The sequence below is a fragment of the Nyctereutes procyonoides genome, unplaced genomic scaffold (genome assembly GCF_905146905.1).
Source record: "Nyctereutes procyonoides isolate TBG_1078 unplaced genomic scaffold, NYPRO_anot_genome, whole genome shotgun sequence".
NCBI lineage: Eukaryota > Metazoa > Chordata > Mammalia > Carnivora > Canidae > Nyctereutes > Nyctereutes procyonoides.
Window position 1 is genome coordinate 40,510,640 of NW_026575135.1, and position 18,817 is coordinate 40,529,456.

General features: G+C 34.9%; 1 protein-coding gene across 8 annotated transcripts in view; it reads left to right on the forward strand.

Moving 5' to 3' along the window:
* Positions 1 to 18,817, forward strand: part of MPDZ (multiple PDZ domain crumbs cell polarity complex component) — a 161,045-nt gene that overhangs the window by 38,352 nt on the left and 103,876 nt on the right. For all 8 annotated transcript variants that reach the window (XM_055301823.1, XM_055301824.1, XM_055301826.1 and 5 more), the window contains exons 4-7: positions 14,591 to 14,797; positions 15,185 to 15,324; positions 16,367 to 16,580; positions 17,328 to 17,456. In XM_055301823.1, coding sequence (XP_055157798.1) covers positions 14,591 to 14,797; positions 15,185 to 15,324; positions 16,367 to 16,580; positions 17,328 to 17,456 — 690 coding nt within the window. The remainder of the gene's footprint in view (positions 1 to 14,590; positions 14,798 to 15,184; positions 15,325 to 16,366; positions 16,581 to 17,327; positions 17,457 to 18,817) is intronic.

Consider the following 18,817-nt stretch of genomic DNA (forward strand, 5'->3'; position numbering starts at 1 on the left):
GCATCAATATTTATCAGGTTAGAAATTAAAATTGAGAAGTATTTTAAATATTTATTAATTCATTTGAGAATAGCAGTAATAAACCTATTGTTTTAAAAATTAAAAGAGTGACATTGTTTTACATTTTTGTACATCTCTCTAATGTTTAACAGAAGAAGACTGGATTCTCATATCTGCTTCTGCATTTGATCTGTTTGGATTTGTTGTTTCAGTTGATGTATATATTTAGCTGGCAAAGGGAGGAGGATAGCCGTTTTGTGAATATCCTTTGATAGTACACCAAAACTATTGGTAGGGATTGTTTTATTTTTTAAGATTTATTTATTGGGATGCCTGGGTGGCTCAGTGGCTGAGCACCTGCCTTTGGCTCAGGGCGTGATCCCCAGGGTCCCAGGATTGAGTCCCACATTAGGCTCCCTGCATGGAGCCTGCTTATCCCTCTGCCTATGTCTCTGCCTCTCTGTGTGTCTCTCTCATGAATAAATAAATAAAGTCTTAAAAAATATATTTATTTATCTGAGAGGGAAAGCACGCACATGTGAGGGTCTAGCAAGGGTAGGGATGGGGCAGAGAGAGAGAGAGAGAGAATCCCAAGCAGGTTCTCCACTGAGCGCAGGGTTCATCACGGTGTTCAGTGAAGGGCTCAGTGCCAGGCTTGGTCTCCCAACCCTGAGATGTGAACTGAGCCCAAACCAAGAGCTGATGCTCAACTGACTGAGCCACCCAGGTGCCCCTGTTGGTAGTTTCTTAAAGTTTAGTTATAAGGTGGTATCAGAAACCAAAGCAGTGAACATTCTGTACTCTTACAGTAAAATCTATCCTGTGCTTTTAATTTTTTTAACCACGCATAATTGTGTAATATATTGGTTTTCTGGGAAATTTGAAAACAGGAAAATTATGTTTCACATTTCATTATATAATATCAAAAGTTTATACTATCATTGCTTCTGGTTATTATCAATAGTCTTTAAATTATGGAAAGTTATTAAGCTCAGGGTGACAGATAACAAGTTTTCCAGAATTCTTATTTTCACTTGAATCCTCACATTTTACTATTGCAACAATTACTGTCAGTTGTTTTCCTTGAAGTGACAGGCTTACTTTATTTTTGAGAAATTGTTTGCCATATACCAGGTTTGTACAATCATTTTTTTTTTACTTTCAGTTGTTTTTTCAAGTAATATGGTGCTCTTGAGAAAAGTAGCTAGTTCAGCTTGCAACTGAAATAATAATGCTTTTCCTGTAGACAAGAGTTGTATTTTTTTATACAGCAGAACTGCATTATGTTCACTTCCCATTTTGAATCACAGATTATTAAAAACATATACACATAAGAGTAAAGACTGAATAAAACTAATAATTTTAAGTACTTTATCAAGAACTTCTTTAAAAAAGATTATATTTATTTGAGAGCAAGAGAGCAGGAGCAGAGAGAGCACAAGGTGGCAGGGGAGGGGCGTGGCTAAGGCAAGGGGAGTGGTCAGGGAAGGGACAGGGCCTAGGAAGGATGGGCAGAGGGACAAGCCATGGCTTGGTACTAGGACCAGGATCTCAGGATCTCACCTCCAGGTGCCCCCTTCATCGAGAACTTTTTAAAGTGACTTAAGAAGGGGAATAGACTATTGCTCTTGATGAGGGGAGCTGATAGGAATATGACTCCCCCCCCCCCCGCATATCACAGACACCTCTTCCCTAGTAACAATAAAAAGTAAAGTACTGTGAAAAAAGACCAAACAAGTGTGAAAAAGAAACCACTGCTTTTGAAATTAGTGATCTTTAATTGGAGTTTCAGTGGGAACTTAGTTTAGGTTAAAGAATTCTATAGTATCTTACTTCATTATAGAAAATAACTTTTTTTTAAATGGTAAACTTAAAACTTTTTATAACAATAACAAAAAAAAAGTTTAAAGCAAAACTGTGGTTAAGTTCAAGTTTTATTTGTATAACTTAAGTTTTATTTTGCAACGTTACTCAAGTATTTGTATGTAGGGGCACTTGCGTGGCTCAGTTGTTTAAATGTCTGCCTTCTGCTCAGGTCATGATCCAGGAGTCCCACTATGGAGCCCCACATCTGGCTCCCTGCTCAGTGAGGAGTCTGCTTCTTCCTCTGCCCCACATCTTCATGTGCTCTCTCCTGCTCTCTCTCATTCTCATAAATAAATAAATAAATAAATAAATAAATGAATGAATGAATGAATGAATGAATCTTTTTAAAAAAGTATTCATATGTATCTTAGGATATTGGGGGCGATTTGAATCTTTTCAACTGAGTATTTTTAAAGATTTGTTTTAAAGATTTTATTTATTCATGAGAGACACACACACACACACACAGAGAGAGAGAGAGAGAGAGAGAGAGAGAGAGAGGTAGAGACAGGCAGAGGAAGAAGTAGGCTCCATGCAGGGAGCTCGATGTGGGACTCAGTCCGGGGACTCCAGGATCATACCCTGGGCAGAAGGCAGGCGCTAAACTGCTGAGCCACCCAGGCATCCCTATTTTTAAAGATCTTAGTGAAATTTATACCTTAAAAATTAGTTTATAAAATACACATGGAATACTCTGCATTATGCTGATACTGACATTTTTTTTTTATTTTAAAGATTTTATTTATTTATTCATGAGAGACAGAAAGAGAGAGGCAGAGACACAGGCAGAGGGAGAAGCAGGCTCCATGCAGGGAGCTGGACGTGGGACTTGATCCGGGATCATGCCCTGGGCCGAAGGCAGGTGCCAAACCACTGAGCCACCCAGGGATCCCTGATACTGACATTTTAGTGCAGAATGCATTGTGTATTAATTTTAATTATGATGTAATTTTAAGAATAAAGTTTTCATAGAGGCAGCTCTGACTGAAGACTAGAACATCCTAAATAAAATAGCATAACCTGCCATGTGGCCATTTATTTAACTTGACAACATCACTTATGTTGTATAGAGTTTACGGTTTTGGTCGTGATCTTGTCATTTAATAGCCTGTAACAATACGCATTACTTTCATTGCTTTAGGAAGATGATTGATCATTTATTTATGCCTTTCTAAATATCAAACGAGAGAAAACCAGAAGAGTCTTAGGTACTCTTTAATTCATTTTTTTCTTTGCCTTTCATCTTGAGTTTCTTGGTTGATCATTTATCCTTTTCAATTAGCATGTGGGAATTTTAGGACAAATATACCACTGAAACTTTACAGAGGCAGATGAAGAAAATTTATATTTTGGTTACTCAGAATGACTGCTTAAACGTTCTTGGGTTAAGGAATTATTTTCTAAATTCAGTGACCTTGTATTTTAAATTTATCAGCCAAAGATCTTCAATGGCTACTTTTAGATTATCTACAAATTCTCATCTACTATCTGCTCTGCTATTCAACAATTCGCAGCTATGAAGAGAAAGGTATTCTATCTTAGTAGGTGGGTGAACGGTGCCTGGTGAAGCAATTTTATAGGATATCTAACATATTAGTGATTATGCAAAGCATTTTATCTCTTTAATTACTGTCCCATCCCCTAGAGCCCAATGTCTTGGACATTTGAGGTGTGCAGTAAGTATTTGAATGAATGAAAAGAAGTTCACATAGAAAATGTGAAATTACGCCTATTCCATCAGAAAATGCCCCCCTCCCACGACCTTATAATTTGCTGCTCCATTTTGTATCATGTTTAGTTCAGGAACTATGGAGGTACTTTATGTCCAAAATAGTCTCATCACATTAAGCTAATCCCCTTTGAACATGCAACTCAATTTCTTTAATTAGCTTTAAAAATAAGGATCATTAAATCAGAGTGCCACCATCAATTACTGTGGAAGAGTTTGCCTGTTCAATAATGCATCAGAGTTGTGCTCTAATCAGTATTTCACTGAAAGATTTATGGAAAAGGAGGCCTCCCTTGCTTCCAAACTTGAAATGCAGTTCTATTATGTATAAACAGTTTTTTTCCCTGTGATTGCTACCATTTTACGTACTGTATTTCATTAAGTACTGTTGGTATCCTATCCATCTTTGAATTTCATATTTGGGATCAGTTCCAGAGAGTGTTTTACAGCATTTTTGTAAATTCACAAGAAAATAAGCACTTTTCTTGTTTTGCAAGAAGAAAAGACAAGGTGCAGATTAAGAAAAAAACAGTCTGCATTTCTATGAGGTGCACCTGTTATGGCAAATTCCCTAGAGAGTGCCTTATTTCTTATTTCTCATTACGTTAAGGAGTAACAAACAAACAAAAAATTGGGAAATTGAACTAGCAATAAATGTTTATAAATTTGTTTGAAGTCTACTAAAACTAGGGTTGTAAAAGCAGTGGTCATTTTTCTTTCTTAATTCAAGATAATATATATGTTAGCTTTTAAAGGATAGAACTATCCCTCAAATTATATAAGCATTTGGGTCACTTTATTCTCATTCCTATTCTGTGTATTCAAAATAGGTCAAAAGAAAAGAACCAGAAAACAGGTTTTGATAACCTATATAAAAATACTTTAGGAAATTCAGTTTGATCTGAAGCAATATTTTTTTTCTAGACAATTATACAAGTACTTTTGGAAAGATAGATGTTAGCCATTAAAGTAAAACTAGTAATATTAATTTCCTTTTCAGTTAACCCAGAAGGGATATATGAAACATAAGAAGTCAGTATTTCAATATTTTTAGCAGATTTAGTTAAGCAGATCTGCATATTGGAAGGAATTGTATTTGGTTAAACTTAAATGTATAGATCATATTTATATGATCAAAATATTTAAGACATTGATCTTTTTGAGTAATTTTGGAATGAAATGAATTTTATAGAGTAGGTATTTTTATTGAGAAAATTTGTTATTTTGAAATCTCATGCAGATAATATCAACCCTGTACCAGGGTGGGTCAAAATACTTCAGTATAAAAGTATTAGATAGCATAATGATTTTTTTTTTCTTCTTGTATGTTGGTGTGCAATTAAATGATTACAAGTTGTAAAAGTTCATAAGCTTTGAGTAAGAAAAATCTACATGAGGAACTCCTGGGTGGCTCAGCGGTTGAGTACCTGCCTTCGGCTTGGGGCATGATCCCAGGGTCTGGGATCGAGTCCCCCATAGGGCTCCTTGTAGGGAGCCTGCTTCTCCCTCTGCCTGTGTCTCTGCCTCTCTATCTGTGTCTCTCATGAATAAATAAATAAAATCTTTTTTAAAAAAGAAAAATCTACTACAGGGTTTAAAAGGCACTTGCTGAGGATTCATCTAGAGTACTCATTGAAGGATTTACTCTGTTAATGGGAATTAGCCATTTGAATCCGTATCAAGTCTACAGAGGGTCATACCTCACAGCAATAGACTTGGCTTTATCTTTAGATACTCAATTTCTTTATTGTCACTCTACATGCCTGGCAATTGAGCTTTAAATTCTGAGTTTCTGTCAGAAAATTTAGCCTGATAATATGGAGGGTGTTTAAACCACTTCCATGTTAGTTGTGTGTGTTTTATCAATCATTGGAGTGTCCTACGTTCTGTGCTCTGATTTTATCACTTACCTTGCATACTTAGAAAGAAAATGAGAATTAATATACAGTAAAGGGGAAAACTATATAGGTCAAGGTTTTTTTTTTTTTTTAATAAATGGAATGTATACATTCACCTAAATCAAAGTATCGAAAGTTGCTAACACTCCACAATGCTCAGTATCCCCTCAGGCAGTCCTTATCCATTACCCCAAAAGAATCACTATTTTTTTTCCAGCCTATGTGAGATAAAATTGACATTTAACTGTGTAAGTTTAAAATCTACAAAGTGATATTTGATATGCACATATTTGATATTGTGGAATTATTACCACAATGAGATTAGTTAACATATCTGTCATCTCAGTAATAATGTTTTTATGTTTGTGTGTGGTTTAAACATTTAAGATCTACTCACTTAACTTTGCTCATTTAGCTTGGTTTACTTTATGGTATATTTAAACCAGAGTATTGTTAACTGCAGTGACCACACTGTATACTAGATCCCCAGCACTTACTTATAACTGGAAGGTTGTATCCTTTGATCAACCTCTCCCGATTTCCCCTAGCACCTAGCAACCGCCAGTTTACTTTCTGTTTATATGAGTTTGGCTTTTTTAGATTCCTTGTAGAAGTCAGATCATACACTGTTTTGACTTTTATCCTATAAATAAGTATTTGAATCTTATATAAACACAATCTGAGTATACATGCTTCATTCCTGGCTTTGTCTTCACTTTTTGTGTCTGTGATATTCCTCCGTGTTATTAGATGTAGCTGTAGTTCTTTTAATTTTTCATTGTATGAATAGTACTAGAATATATCTGTACTTTTGCTGATTGTAATAAATTGCCATAAACATTCTAACACATGTCCTTTGATGTTCATAAGCATGCATTTCTCTTGGATGTTTACTTAAGAGTGAAATTTCTGGGTCTTAAGGTACATATTCAGCATTTGTAGATTCTGCCAAATTTTTTGTCAAAGTAGTTGTAGGTCTGTGCTCTCTCACTATAAGAAAATTCTCATTGCTCCACATCATTACTTACATTTGGTACATTCAGCTTTAAATTTCTCATTTTCCAATCCTAGCCACTCTGGGTGTATGTTGTAGTATCATATAATGATTAATGATACTGAGCACCTTTTCATACGCTTATTGGTCATTTGGATATCCTCCTTGGTGGAGCTCCTGTTTTATTTTTTTTATTTTTTGGAGTTCCTGTTTTAAAAGTCTTTTGCCAGTTTTTCTATTGGTTTGTCAGTCTTACTGACTTATGAGAGTTTTTAAAAATATTTTCTGAGTATAACTTCTTTTGGGACATTTGTTTGTTTTAAAGATTTTATTTATTTATTGATGAGAGACACACACACAGAGAGGCAAAGACACAGGTGGAGTGAGAAGCAGGCTCCGTGCAGGGAGCCTGATACAGGACTCAATCCCAGGACCCCAGTATCAGGACCTGAGCTGAAGGCAGATGCTTAATTGCTGAGCCACCCAGCCATACCATCTTTTTTTGACATTTGTATTGCAGCTTTTTCTGCTTTGTGTGTTGCTTTTTGACTCTCTTAGTTACATGTTTTGATGACCAGAGGGTTTTCTTAAATTTTAATAAAGTCTAATTTTTAAAACTTTTCCTCTATGTGTATTGCCTTTTTTGTCCTACTTAAATCATTGATTATTCCAAGGATATAGAGACTTTATCTCAGAAGCTTGCTTTAGCTTCTAAATTGCACTGTGATGTGAGGTGAAGTATGTATGTTAATTTTCCATTTGAATATCCATTGAACCAGAACTATTTATTGAAAAGATCATTCTTTTTTTTTTTTTTTTTTTTTTTCTGAAAAGATCATTCTTTTCTCCCTTACGTTGGCATGGTAAATCATGTGGTCATATATATGGAACTCTATCTCTAAACTTTAGATTGTATTCTAGTTTTTTAAAATAATTTTATATTTTAAATGCAGTCTTTTTTTATGTTTTAGTTTCTAGGTTTTTTTTCCCCTAGGAAATAGAGCTGATTTTTAATTGACTGTATCAACTCTATTTAGAATGTTATTCAAATCTTTCATATCCTTATTGGCTTGTCCCCCATATTCTATTAGTTACTGAAAGAGATAAGCTATAATTTCTACTTTTGATTGTGAATTTATCTGTTTCTCATTTGATTTCTGAGTCCTTTTGTCCTACATGTTTTGAGGTTACATTTTTAGATGACTAAGACTGTCTTGTCTTTCTCCTGAATTAACCCTTTATCTCTGTGAATTGTTCCTCTTTGTCTTCAGTAATACTTCTTGACTTAGAGTCCACTTGTCTGATAGTAGGGTAGATGGACCAGACTTCTTCTGGTTACTGTAGGGATGGTAGATCTTTCTACTTTCAATTTTATCTTTTTAACTATTAACTTATATCTTTTGTAAACAGATGTATTTGTGTTTTATTGTATTATACAATCTGAAAATTGTAGTTACTAAATATAATAATAAATTTTATTTTCCTATTTTTTATTTTCTTTTTTTTTATTAGTTCACTTTTTATTTCAGCTCTTCTTCCATTAGCATGCTTTTTATACTTAATTTTAATATTCTTTTAGTGGTTATCCTAAAGATTATAGTAAGTATCCTTGGCTTATTTGAGTCATATTAAAAAAAAACTTATAATTAATATTCTTTTAGTGGTTATCCTAAAGATTATAGTAAGTATCCTTGGCTTATTGGAGTCATCTTAAAAAAAAACTTATTTTGTAATAATTTTAGATTCACAGTAACTTTTGGTATTATTTAGAAAGGTCCTATATGTACTTCTCCAGGTTACCTCCAATGGTGACATGTTGGTAATTATAGTAAAATTATTAAAACCAAGGAAACTGATAATGGTTGAATATGTATCAATTTTTTTCAGTCTGTGTCATTCTTTCTCTTGCATAGATTTGTGTAATAACTTCACATCTAGGTACTATTCCATCACTACAGTGATCTCTCTGTGCTACTCATTAATCCCTATACCTTGCTCTCTCCCTGCCACCACCCCATCCCCTGGCAACTTTTCCATCTTTATAATTTAATCATTTCAAGAATTTTATAAAAACATAGTCATAGTATACATGACCTTTTGAAATTGTCTTTTTTTCCATTCCATGTAATGCTCTTATGAATCATCCAAGTGGTTCTGTATATTGATATTTTGTTATTTTGTTCCTTTTTATTGGTTAGCTTTATTCCATAGTATGGACACACTTCCTGAGAGACCCTTTGTTTCTTTCCAGATTTTCACTCTATAGGTAAAGGTGCTGTGTGGTTTTGTGTGTACATAATTTTAATTTCTGTATGAAAAATGCCTAAGAGTGTAATTTCCATGTTGTGTGGTAAATGCATGTTTGGTTTCTTTCAGAAATTGCCAAACTCTTTGTCAGAGGGGCTCTTCCATGTTACATTACTGCCAGCAGTGCACCAGCAGTCCATGGTCTCCACATTCTTACCAGCATTTGGTGTTGTCACTGTTTTTTTATTTAGTCAGAATGACTAAATATAGTGATATTCTTTGTGCTTTTAATTTGCATTTCTCTAATGGATAATAATACTGAATGCCTTTTGTGTTCTTACTTGCCATCCACATATCCGTTTTGGTGAAATGTCTTTGTTCATTTTCTAATTGGATCTTTTTTAACATTGAGATTTGAGTTTTCTTCTTTTAGGCCAGACAGGAGTCTTGTCATATATATTACCCTTAAATTATTTTGATTTTACTTTGATTGGAACTTTTGCTACTTTCTGGAAAATGGAAGGAACTCCATACAGTTCAACCTCATGTACTCTAGTCATATCTTCTGTGTAATTATTGTGTACTTTCATTTCTACCAATATTTAAAACTCCACAATTGTCTTTACTGCTTTAAGAAATTCTCATTGATTTACTCTGTTTTTTAAATTATTTATTTATTTTAGAAAGAGAATGTAAGAGTGAGCAGGGGGAGGGGTGGGGGAAGAGAGGGAACCTTAAGCAGATTCCCTGCTGAGCTTGGAGCCCTGTGCAGGGCTCCATCTCACAACCCCAAGATCATAACCCCCAGCCAAAACTGATTTAGATGCTTAATAGATTGCACCACCCAAATCAGGCGTGCCCTGATTTTCTCAACATTTTTAACCCCTTTTTTGTGCTATTCAATCTTTCCTGCATTAGGAAATTCCTTCAGGAATCTTTTTTATTTCTAAGAATTTATTTGTGTATTTCTTTAGTCCAATTCTGAAACAACACTGTGTGTTTGTGTGTGTAGGGAAGGTATTCTGAAAATGCTAAGTTGACAGTTTTTTGTTTTCATTTTTCTTTTTTATTCTGTTGTCTTCTGTTTTTCATTGATTAACTTGAAAGGTTAGCCATCAGATTTATTCTTCTTTGAAGGTAAGGTGCCTTTTTGTTCTAGTGGCTTTTAAGATCTTCCTTCTGTCTTGGCTTTCAGCAGTTTTATTATGCTTTGCTGTGGTGGTAGTCAGCCTCTGGGATGGACACTGGTAATCCCTGCCTTCTGGCATTGGTACTCTTGTGTGATCTCTTCTTGGGTATAGGGTGGATTTATTGATTTGCTTCTGATGAATAGAATATGGCAGAAAGGGTTGTTTCTTTTTGATATTTTTACATATTTTTAACAGCTCTTTATATAAATTTTCTGGTTGATATCATCTTTATAAAAATTTTCTGGTATCAGTGGATTATTCTGATCTAGCTGGTTCCACAGGGTAAGCTTAATTGTATATAGAACTAAAGAGGATTTTTTGTTTTCTTGAAATGCTGTCCTAAAAGAAGCAACTCTCTTAGCACACCTCTAAATAAGTGACCTGCTAGGTGAAAGGATGCTGTCCTATAAGGCAAACGACTGATGCTCACAGCACAAAACACGTTCAGATATTTTCTTGTGTGTGCTTCCCCAGCTGTCATCAGGTAAATGTACATTTATCAAAGTCATTTTTAGAGCTGTTTGCCAGTCATAATTATTTTTAAAATTATATGACTTTATTATCTAATATAAAATTTTATGGCAAAAGATTTTTTCATCAAAACTTAAATTTTTTTGAAAGACTACGTAAATGAATTAACAAAACAGTTGTTGACAAATTGTGTGTAATCACACTATAAAACACTGAAGAGAGATCTCATAAAAACCCAGGTTTCCTTAATGAAATTATTTCTCAGGTGTCCAAATTCTGGTTGCATCTTCAAGAGACTAGTTGAAAATAATGCCATATTAAACAGTACAATTCATGCAAGAGAGAAGGTGGGGACCTCTCGTGTATCAAGATATTTGTGAATGAATACATTCACGCTTTAAGTTAAAGTACTTAAATTATGTATTTGCCCTGTATTATGATATCTGCTTTATCTGACTTTTTGAAATAACGGAACCAATTCCTGTTCTGACTGCATCTTATTCTGTTTTCAAGATTTTATTTATTTATTTGAGAGGAGAAAACACAAGTAGGAGGAGAGGCAGAGGGACAAGGAGACTCACCGTTGAGCTGGGAGCCCAACCTGAGTATCCCTGGACCCAGAGATGGTGACCTGAGCTGGTCACACACTTAGCTGGCTGAACCACCTGGGCTTTGTCTGGCTGCATTTTATGAGAGGACTTCACCTATACTTGTAAATACTGAAGGGTGGTTCATCTTGTCTTTTTACAAAGAATTTGACTTTTTAATTAAATAATTATATGACCTTCATTTTAAGTTGTTTTAGGTATTAGCACTAATTCAAATCCATAATTTAAGTTAATATGTTTATTTACTAAGAACATGAAAGGCCTTTTTAGTTTGAGATACTCAGCCAGAACTTAAACAGAGAACAGATAATTATTTGGTGACTCTTGTTCAGTTATTAGCAACTTCCATAAATTATACAGATTGTTTATCTGTATATAAAAATCACCAGATAGTTATGTTTTCTTCTGTTTATTTTATATTTATAAGCCAAGATGGGAATCAAACTTTTTTTATTAAACATTTATTCCATGTCTGTTATGAACAGATCTATCAAGACAGATAAGATCCATTCCTGTTTCTTAAAGAGATTATAGTTCAGAAAGCCATTTTATTGAACAGTTACAGCAGAGTCAAAGGTGTCTTTGTGCTTTTTCTGTGAAAGTGAATGTGCACATTAAAACAACCATTTTGTATGATGATATAATTATAGTTTTTGAATATATGATCTCTTTAACCTCTACTCTTATATTTGCATAGACCTCAAGGGCCAGGAGGAGATAGGAAGAGTCATTGACACTAAGGCTGACAAATTTGGAAAAAAAAACATTGATAAACAATACTTTTATATGATTCTCATAGTATTGCACTTGTTCTGGTCCTATAACTTTACTTTTAGTTTTTTCCCACCTAATCTTCCATAAAATCAGAGATTCTGTTTCAACAGTTAACTTCATAGAGATAAACTCTCTATTCTTGGAATGTGATTTGTTCATTCTGATTTACCACAGTAGAAGTCCAAATATTTTTCTCCTATGCAGACATACTATAGGCATTAGGTCTTGGTGTGTGGGATCCCCAACCTGTCACAGATTTCATTATGCCATCTGCTTCAACCTGAGTGGTGTATCTTCTGCTGGCAGACTTTATTGAAGTTGCCATGGCTTAGGATAAAAAAAAATCAAGTTTGGCATAAGGAGTTTGCTTTTGAAAAATAATAATTGGTCATGCCTGCTATAGATTTAAAAATAACCAAAAAGATTCCCAAAAGCCTCTTTTAAACACAGTGATCTCTCTCTTTTATTTGTGATTGTAGATAGCCAATATAATATAAGCCAATGTAAGTTAGATTATTGGTGACTTAATTAACTTACTGAGTCTTCTCTTTAACTTTAAGGACAGGTAACAAACTCTTAGGCATGGATTGGTGATGGGTTATAAAATATTTTGATTGCTTTGTCAATCAGTGTGAACTTCACCCAATGTCTTATTTCCATAAGTGATATCTCAAATGACTCTGTTATGTGTATAGTACAAATAGTAATATAGTGATGAAAAAATCCAAGTTAAAATCTACTTATGTAGGTTATGTGAATGTGTATAATTTGCCATCTGAAAAATGAAAATAGTGATAGTTGGAGGGATGAGGGAAATGAGATCAGAGTAGGTCCCTAGAAAGATGAATATTCTGTAAATGAATATTGAATGTCAACTTTCTGTAAAGCACTCTTAGAATGAAGGATATAATAGAGAATAAAATAGTCCAATTCCTCCACTGGAAAACTCTACATAGTTTGTTCACACAGATTGGGATGGAAGCTCCATGGTAACAGGATACATGGCAGGTGGTATTAAGTTCCAAGAAGAAAAACAGGACAGGTAAGCTCATGGAGAATAATGGTGGGGTGCTGTCTTGGGTAGGGCTGTCAGGGAGGGCTTCTCTGGGGTGAAGTTGAGCACACCCGAATGAAATGAAGCAATAAGTATATAGATGTTGGGGAAGGATGCATGTGGCTGATAGAAGGAGCAGTTTGGTTTGAGGAACTGTATAGCTGGAGCCTGCTGGGTGAGGGACACAGTGCAGAAGATGAATTCAGAGAGTGATTCAGAAGCACTATTGATGTACTCTTTCAAATAAATAATCGTGGGTAAAAATTTACATTATAGACACCCTACAGAAATCGGAAATTATTTAGCTTTAACTTGGCGCTCTTTGTAACAGGCACATATAAGTAATTATAGAATGCTTTTCCAGAATGGAGTTATCTTTTTTGTAATTGTGGTTACTTATGTCATTGTACCTGGATTTAGCCAAACTGCAAGGTTTGAGGGCACAATCCTCCAGACTTCCAACTCTGTTCTAGACTTTTGACACCAACAGCAAAGAGTTAAGTTCTAATTATCAAGTTAGGGCCAAGAATCCACAAAGGATCACCCTCACTTCTGAGGTAAACTGCAAGTTCTGGATGTTCCCCACACCACCCTCAGGTTCAATAATTTAATATAAGGACCTATAGAACTTACTGGAAGTTGTTACACTCATGCTTATGGTCCATTATAAAGAAAGGATATAGGTAAAAAATCAGCCAAAGGAAGTGACACATAGTACAGCCTGAGAGGATTTCAGATATGAAGCTTCTGTTTTCCTTACAAAGTGTTTCCTTTTCAGAATTGATGCGTGACAATATGTGGGAGTATTGCCAACCCAGGAGGCTCACCTGAATTTGGTCTTCAGAAATTTTATTAGGGTATCATTTCATAGGCATGAATGACTGCGTATATGATTTAACTTAGTGTCAGTTTGGGTTGGTATCTTGTGGACATGGAGCCCACGATGAATAGTAAAGACACTCCTATTATCCAGTAAAGTCCAAGGGTATAGAGGTTACTTCTAGCAACTGGAATTAAAGATCAGACCTCTCTCTCTCTGGGAAAGACCAAATTTTTTACTACATACATTGTTCTAAAACTTCAAGAATATAGATTAAATGGCCTCCCGTCTCTTAGGAACAACTAGTGTTATATTGATATATTCTCCCAGATGCTTAATACAAATGAAAACATCTTTTTTGGGGGCATCTAGGTGGCTTAGTTGGTTAAGTGTCTGCCTTTGGCTCAGGTCATGATCCCAGGGTCCTGGGATTGAGTTCTGCTTTGGACTCCTTGCTCAGCAGGGAGTCAGCTTCTCCCTCTCCCTTTGCCTGCTGCTCCCCCTGCTTGTGCTCTCTCCCTCTCTCTGTCAAATAAATAAGTAAAATCTTTTTAAAAAATTAAAAAAATTGAACTTCTTTTTAAATGTACATTATGTCATACTATATATACACTTTGTTTGATAACTAGGCTTTTCACCTGAGTGGTATATGAATGTGAATGTATGTGTTTTAATGACCTTGAAGTTGAACAGTGAAGGTAGGTTTTAAAAATTTTTCCACCTAATAAACAGTGTTTCATTGAGCATCCTTATACACACATCTTTGTATATTATTCTCATTTTTCTCCATGAAATTAATTTCTTGAAATAGAGTTGCTGAATCAAAGGTATGGAAATTTTGAAATTTCATATGTACTTCATTTCTACCCCTCTTGAGATGTTTTCTATGAAATAGTTTATGGAATGTCAAATTGTTAATAATCTCTATATTCCTCCTAGGTAAACACTACAACATCAGCGATTTCAAATGTTGAATATGCCCACATTCCACATACCAGCCCTGCTGTAATTCCTACCCTGCAAAATGAATTATTCTTATCCTCAAATAATGGGAATCTGGAAGCATTTACAGGATCTGGTACTCTACATATCAATGGGAAACCTGCTTGTGATGAATTTGATCAACTAATCAAAAATATGGCCCAGGTAAGAACATTTATTCCTATTAGTTATGATAGAACAGTATAAACAAGCCTGAATAATTGGAAAAAAATATATTTATATTACAATATATAGATGTATATATTGTTAAATATATTTAGGAAGACATTTATAACATCTGAAGGAATTGAAATGGAAAAAAAGTAGATTTTATGTGAGTTTGGATGGTTCAGAAATTTTTCTATATCATTTTTCTTTTTTTTTTTCTTTAGGATCAATAATAAAATACCTCATTCCAAGTGATGAGTGATAAAGGTTATCTGAGAAAGTTCCTTTAAATTATTTTTTAGAACTAAGTAATGCCACTAATAAAATAACTGTGAATGGAGTGGTTAATTTTTAATTTTATTTCTTGCTTTGTTTCCCAAAAAGGGTCGCCATGTGGAAGTTTTTGAGCTCCTTAAACCTCCATGTGGAGGCCTTGGGTTTAGTGTTGTGGGACTAAGAAGTGAAAACCGGGGAGAACTGGGAATATTTGTGCAAGAGATCCAAGAGGGCAGTGTGGCTCACAGGTGAGACTCTCAGTGCATCTTCTTTGTATTTGATACTGTATTCAGAAGGGGTTGATGACCTTGGGGGAATTTAGAATAAATGAATAAAAACAGAAACTTAATATAATCTGTTATTAATCAGTTTTTAGAAATCTTTAACATTGCTGTGATAAAAAGCAAGTCCTTTGAAGGGAGAGTATCTTTTAAATACAGTCATAATTATTTTTTAGGAAGGAAAGGAAAATTCGAGTAGGGCATTATTCTTTTTAAAGGGGCTCTTCGATTAGATTTAAAAGTTGTTATAGGGCAGCCTGGGTGGCTCAGCGGTTTAGCGTTGCCTTTGGCCCAGGGCGTGATCCTGGAGATGCAGGATCAAGTCCCATGTCAGGCTCCATGCATAGAGCCTGCCTGTGCCTTTGCCTCTCTCTCTCTTTCTCTACCTATGTGTGTCTCTCATGAATAAATAAATAAAATCTTTAAAAATAAATAAATAAAAGTTGTTATAGAAAAGTATACAAATGACCCATGATAACTTGAGCAATATTTTCTAAACAACTAAACATTTATACCTTTGTTTTTATTTGTAGTAAATAGAAACAGAATCTAAGATAAAAACACATAGGTTGAGTGTATTGCTGTAAAGAAGGTGGCTTCTAAATGGGAGGGGTTGATTAGGGGTGGGGTTGATTAGGGGTGGATAACTCGAGCCCAAACATATTTTTATTTTTATTAAAATTTTTTTTAAGATTTATTTATTCATGAAAGACACAGGGAGAGAGGCAGAGACATAGGCAGAGGGAGAAGCAGGCTCCATGCAGGGGGCCCGATGTGGGACTCCATACTGGGACTCCAGGATTATGTCCTGAGCCGAAGGCAGACACTCAACTGCTGAGCCACCCAGGTGTCCCCCAAACATATTTTTTAAAGTAATTGCAGGGAAAAGCTTAAAAACTTGGACATTAGAAAACTGGCTTAAAATAACCTGAAAAATATATGCCAAAGAGGCTCTCATTTTCTTGGGAGCTGTCCGATTACCTTTTACTCTTTTTTTCTTTCTTGATAGAGATGGAAGATTGAAGGAAACTGATCAGATCCTTGCTATCAATGGACAGGCACTTGATCAGACAATCACACATCAGCAGGCTATCAGCATCCTGCAGAAAGCCAAGGATAACGTTCAGCTAGTTATTGCCAGAGGCTCATTGCCTCAACTCATCAGCCCCATAGTTTCCCGTTCTCCATCTGCAGCCAGTACAATTTCAGCTCACTCTAACCCGGTGAGTACATAAGATTTGTAGTAGGGATAGATATTATTTTTCTAGCTCTTTTTGGTTTTCTACAGATTTCCATTTCCTATAGGTCCTTGGTATTTTTGAGTTTTTCCCATTTTTATTTTTTTATCTCTCCCTAGCTTGGAATATTAGTTGTTTAATTAGGATTAAGTTTCTACCTTCTAAATCAGCTTTTACCTTTCTTTGTGTAATTCTGCTAGTTGACAACGTTCCTCGGAAAACAATTCAGTTCTTCAACAAACCTGACTCTTTCTGTAAGCAGATAATAGTCTTGATTTTGCTTTATGAATTACAGAATTATAACTGTTAGAGTTAGCTGTCAGTGACTTTCAGGAGTCCTCTGATTTGAAATCCTCTGAGCCAAGATTTTATAGAAGATAATCTTAACAGGTGATGATTTTTCCTTGATCTTTTTTTTTTTTTAAGAAGTTCTACGAAGGATCTTGAAAATCAGTGCCTATCTTCAACTGGTTAAATATGGTCACTATAATGATGTATTGATAATTTCAAGAATGATTTTATCAATAGCAGTAACAATCTGCTGAAAGGAAAGTATACTGAATAAAAGGGACATTGTTAAGGCTTATTATTATGTCTGACCTCCATTATTTTTTTTCAATGACCTCCATTATTTAATACAAATCACAAGATAATATTCACAGAAATATCAACTATAATAAAGTTTCAGTTTTCCCAAATTTTTTCAAACTCATATAGGAGTTTTGTTTTCAGATTCACTGGCAGCATGTGGAGACTATTGAACTAGTGAATGACGGATCTGGACTGGGATTTGGCATCGTTGGAGGAAAAGCAACTGGCGTGATAGTAAAAACCATTTTGCCTGGAGGAGTGGCTGACCAGGTAAGCTACTCCAACAGATCTTTTATGGTGTTTTATTAAATTATATGCCTTCATCTTCTATATTTTCTGTTAGAAAGAAGAAACTTTGGCCTTATGTAATGTCAAAGAAGCTAGGTTGGAAGCTTATGTTTTGCTGGGCTTTTCCTAAAGTATTTTCTTAGCCCTGGGAGAAGGATCTTTGAAAAGGGACATTGATCTTAATTTAAGTTACAGTTTGTTTGTTTGTTTATTTATTTATTTATTTTGACTTATTTATTAGAGAGAGAGAGAGAAGAGAATATGTATGTGCCAGGCAGAGAAGCAGGGAGAGAGGAAAGAATCTCAAGCAGACTCCCTGCTGAGTATAGAGCCCAATGCAGAGCTTGATCCCACATCTCTGGGATCACTACCTTAGCCAAAATCAAGTTCGGTGCTTGGCCAACTGAGCCACCCAGGAGCCCCTTGAGTCACAGTTTTAGACAGTGATATTAAGAGTCTTGTAGAACCACAGACCAGCCCAGGTAATGGTTTTGATCATCGTAGAGGCATCTACCCTTTATTTTTTAATCATAAATCATATTTATAAACTTAGCTGTTTTATAGCCACAGTGTATTATGGAATGAAGAGTACTTTACTATTGTGAGAAAAAACAGGATTCAACCGTCGCTTTGGTGATAGGTCATTTGTGTCATCTTTGGAAATGAAGTATAGCCTATTTTTAGCACTGGGAATAGTTCATTAAAGTGTTGCCATTTATGTTATGTGACATTGTTGGAATATATGTGAGAAAAATTGTAAAGTTATTAGTTATGATTCATATTTTAATTTGAGACGTTCTAATGTTAAGTAACTCTTTGGTTATGTAGTTTGTTTATAAAGTTGTTTGTTTTTGCGTGTTTGAACTTAAACTAGGAAGTCAGTTCATCAAATATTTCTCATATTCATAAATGAAAGGCCTGTTTAATGGCAGCTTTATCAGTAGAGGTATTGACAGTAGCACAATAATAAGCATATTTTCTTCCTTTTAAAAGTTAGCCTGCATCTACCAGTATTTAATGAAATTCCCCTAGTTGACTGACTTTCAATAAATTAAGCTTTTCTTCAGTATAGAACTGCATTGTCTAGTACTATCGCTACTTGTAGCTACCTGCTACTTCTAGAATTCAAATTTAAATTAATTAAAATTAAATAAAATGGGGATCCCTGGGTGGCGCAGCGGTTTAGCGCCTGCCTTTGGCCCAGGGCGCAATCCTGGAGACCCGGGATCGAATCCCACGTCGGGCTCCCGGTGCATGGAGCCTGCTTCTCCCTCTGCTTATGTCTCTGCCTCTCTCTCTCTCTGTGTGACTATCATAAATAAATAAAAATTAAAAAAAAATAA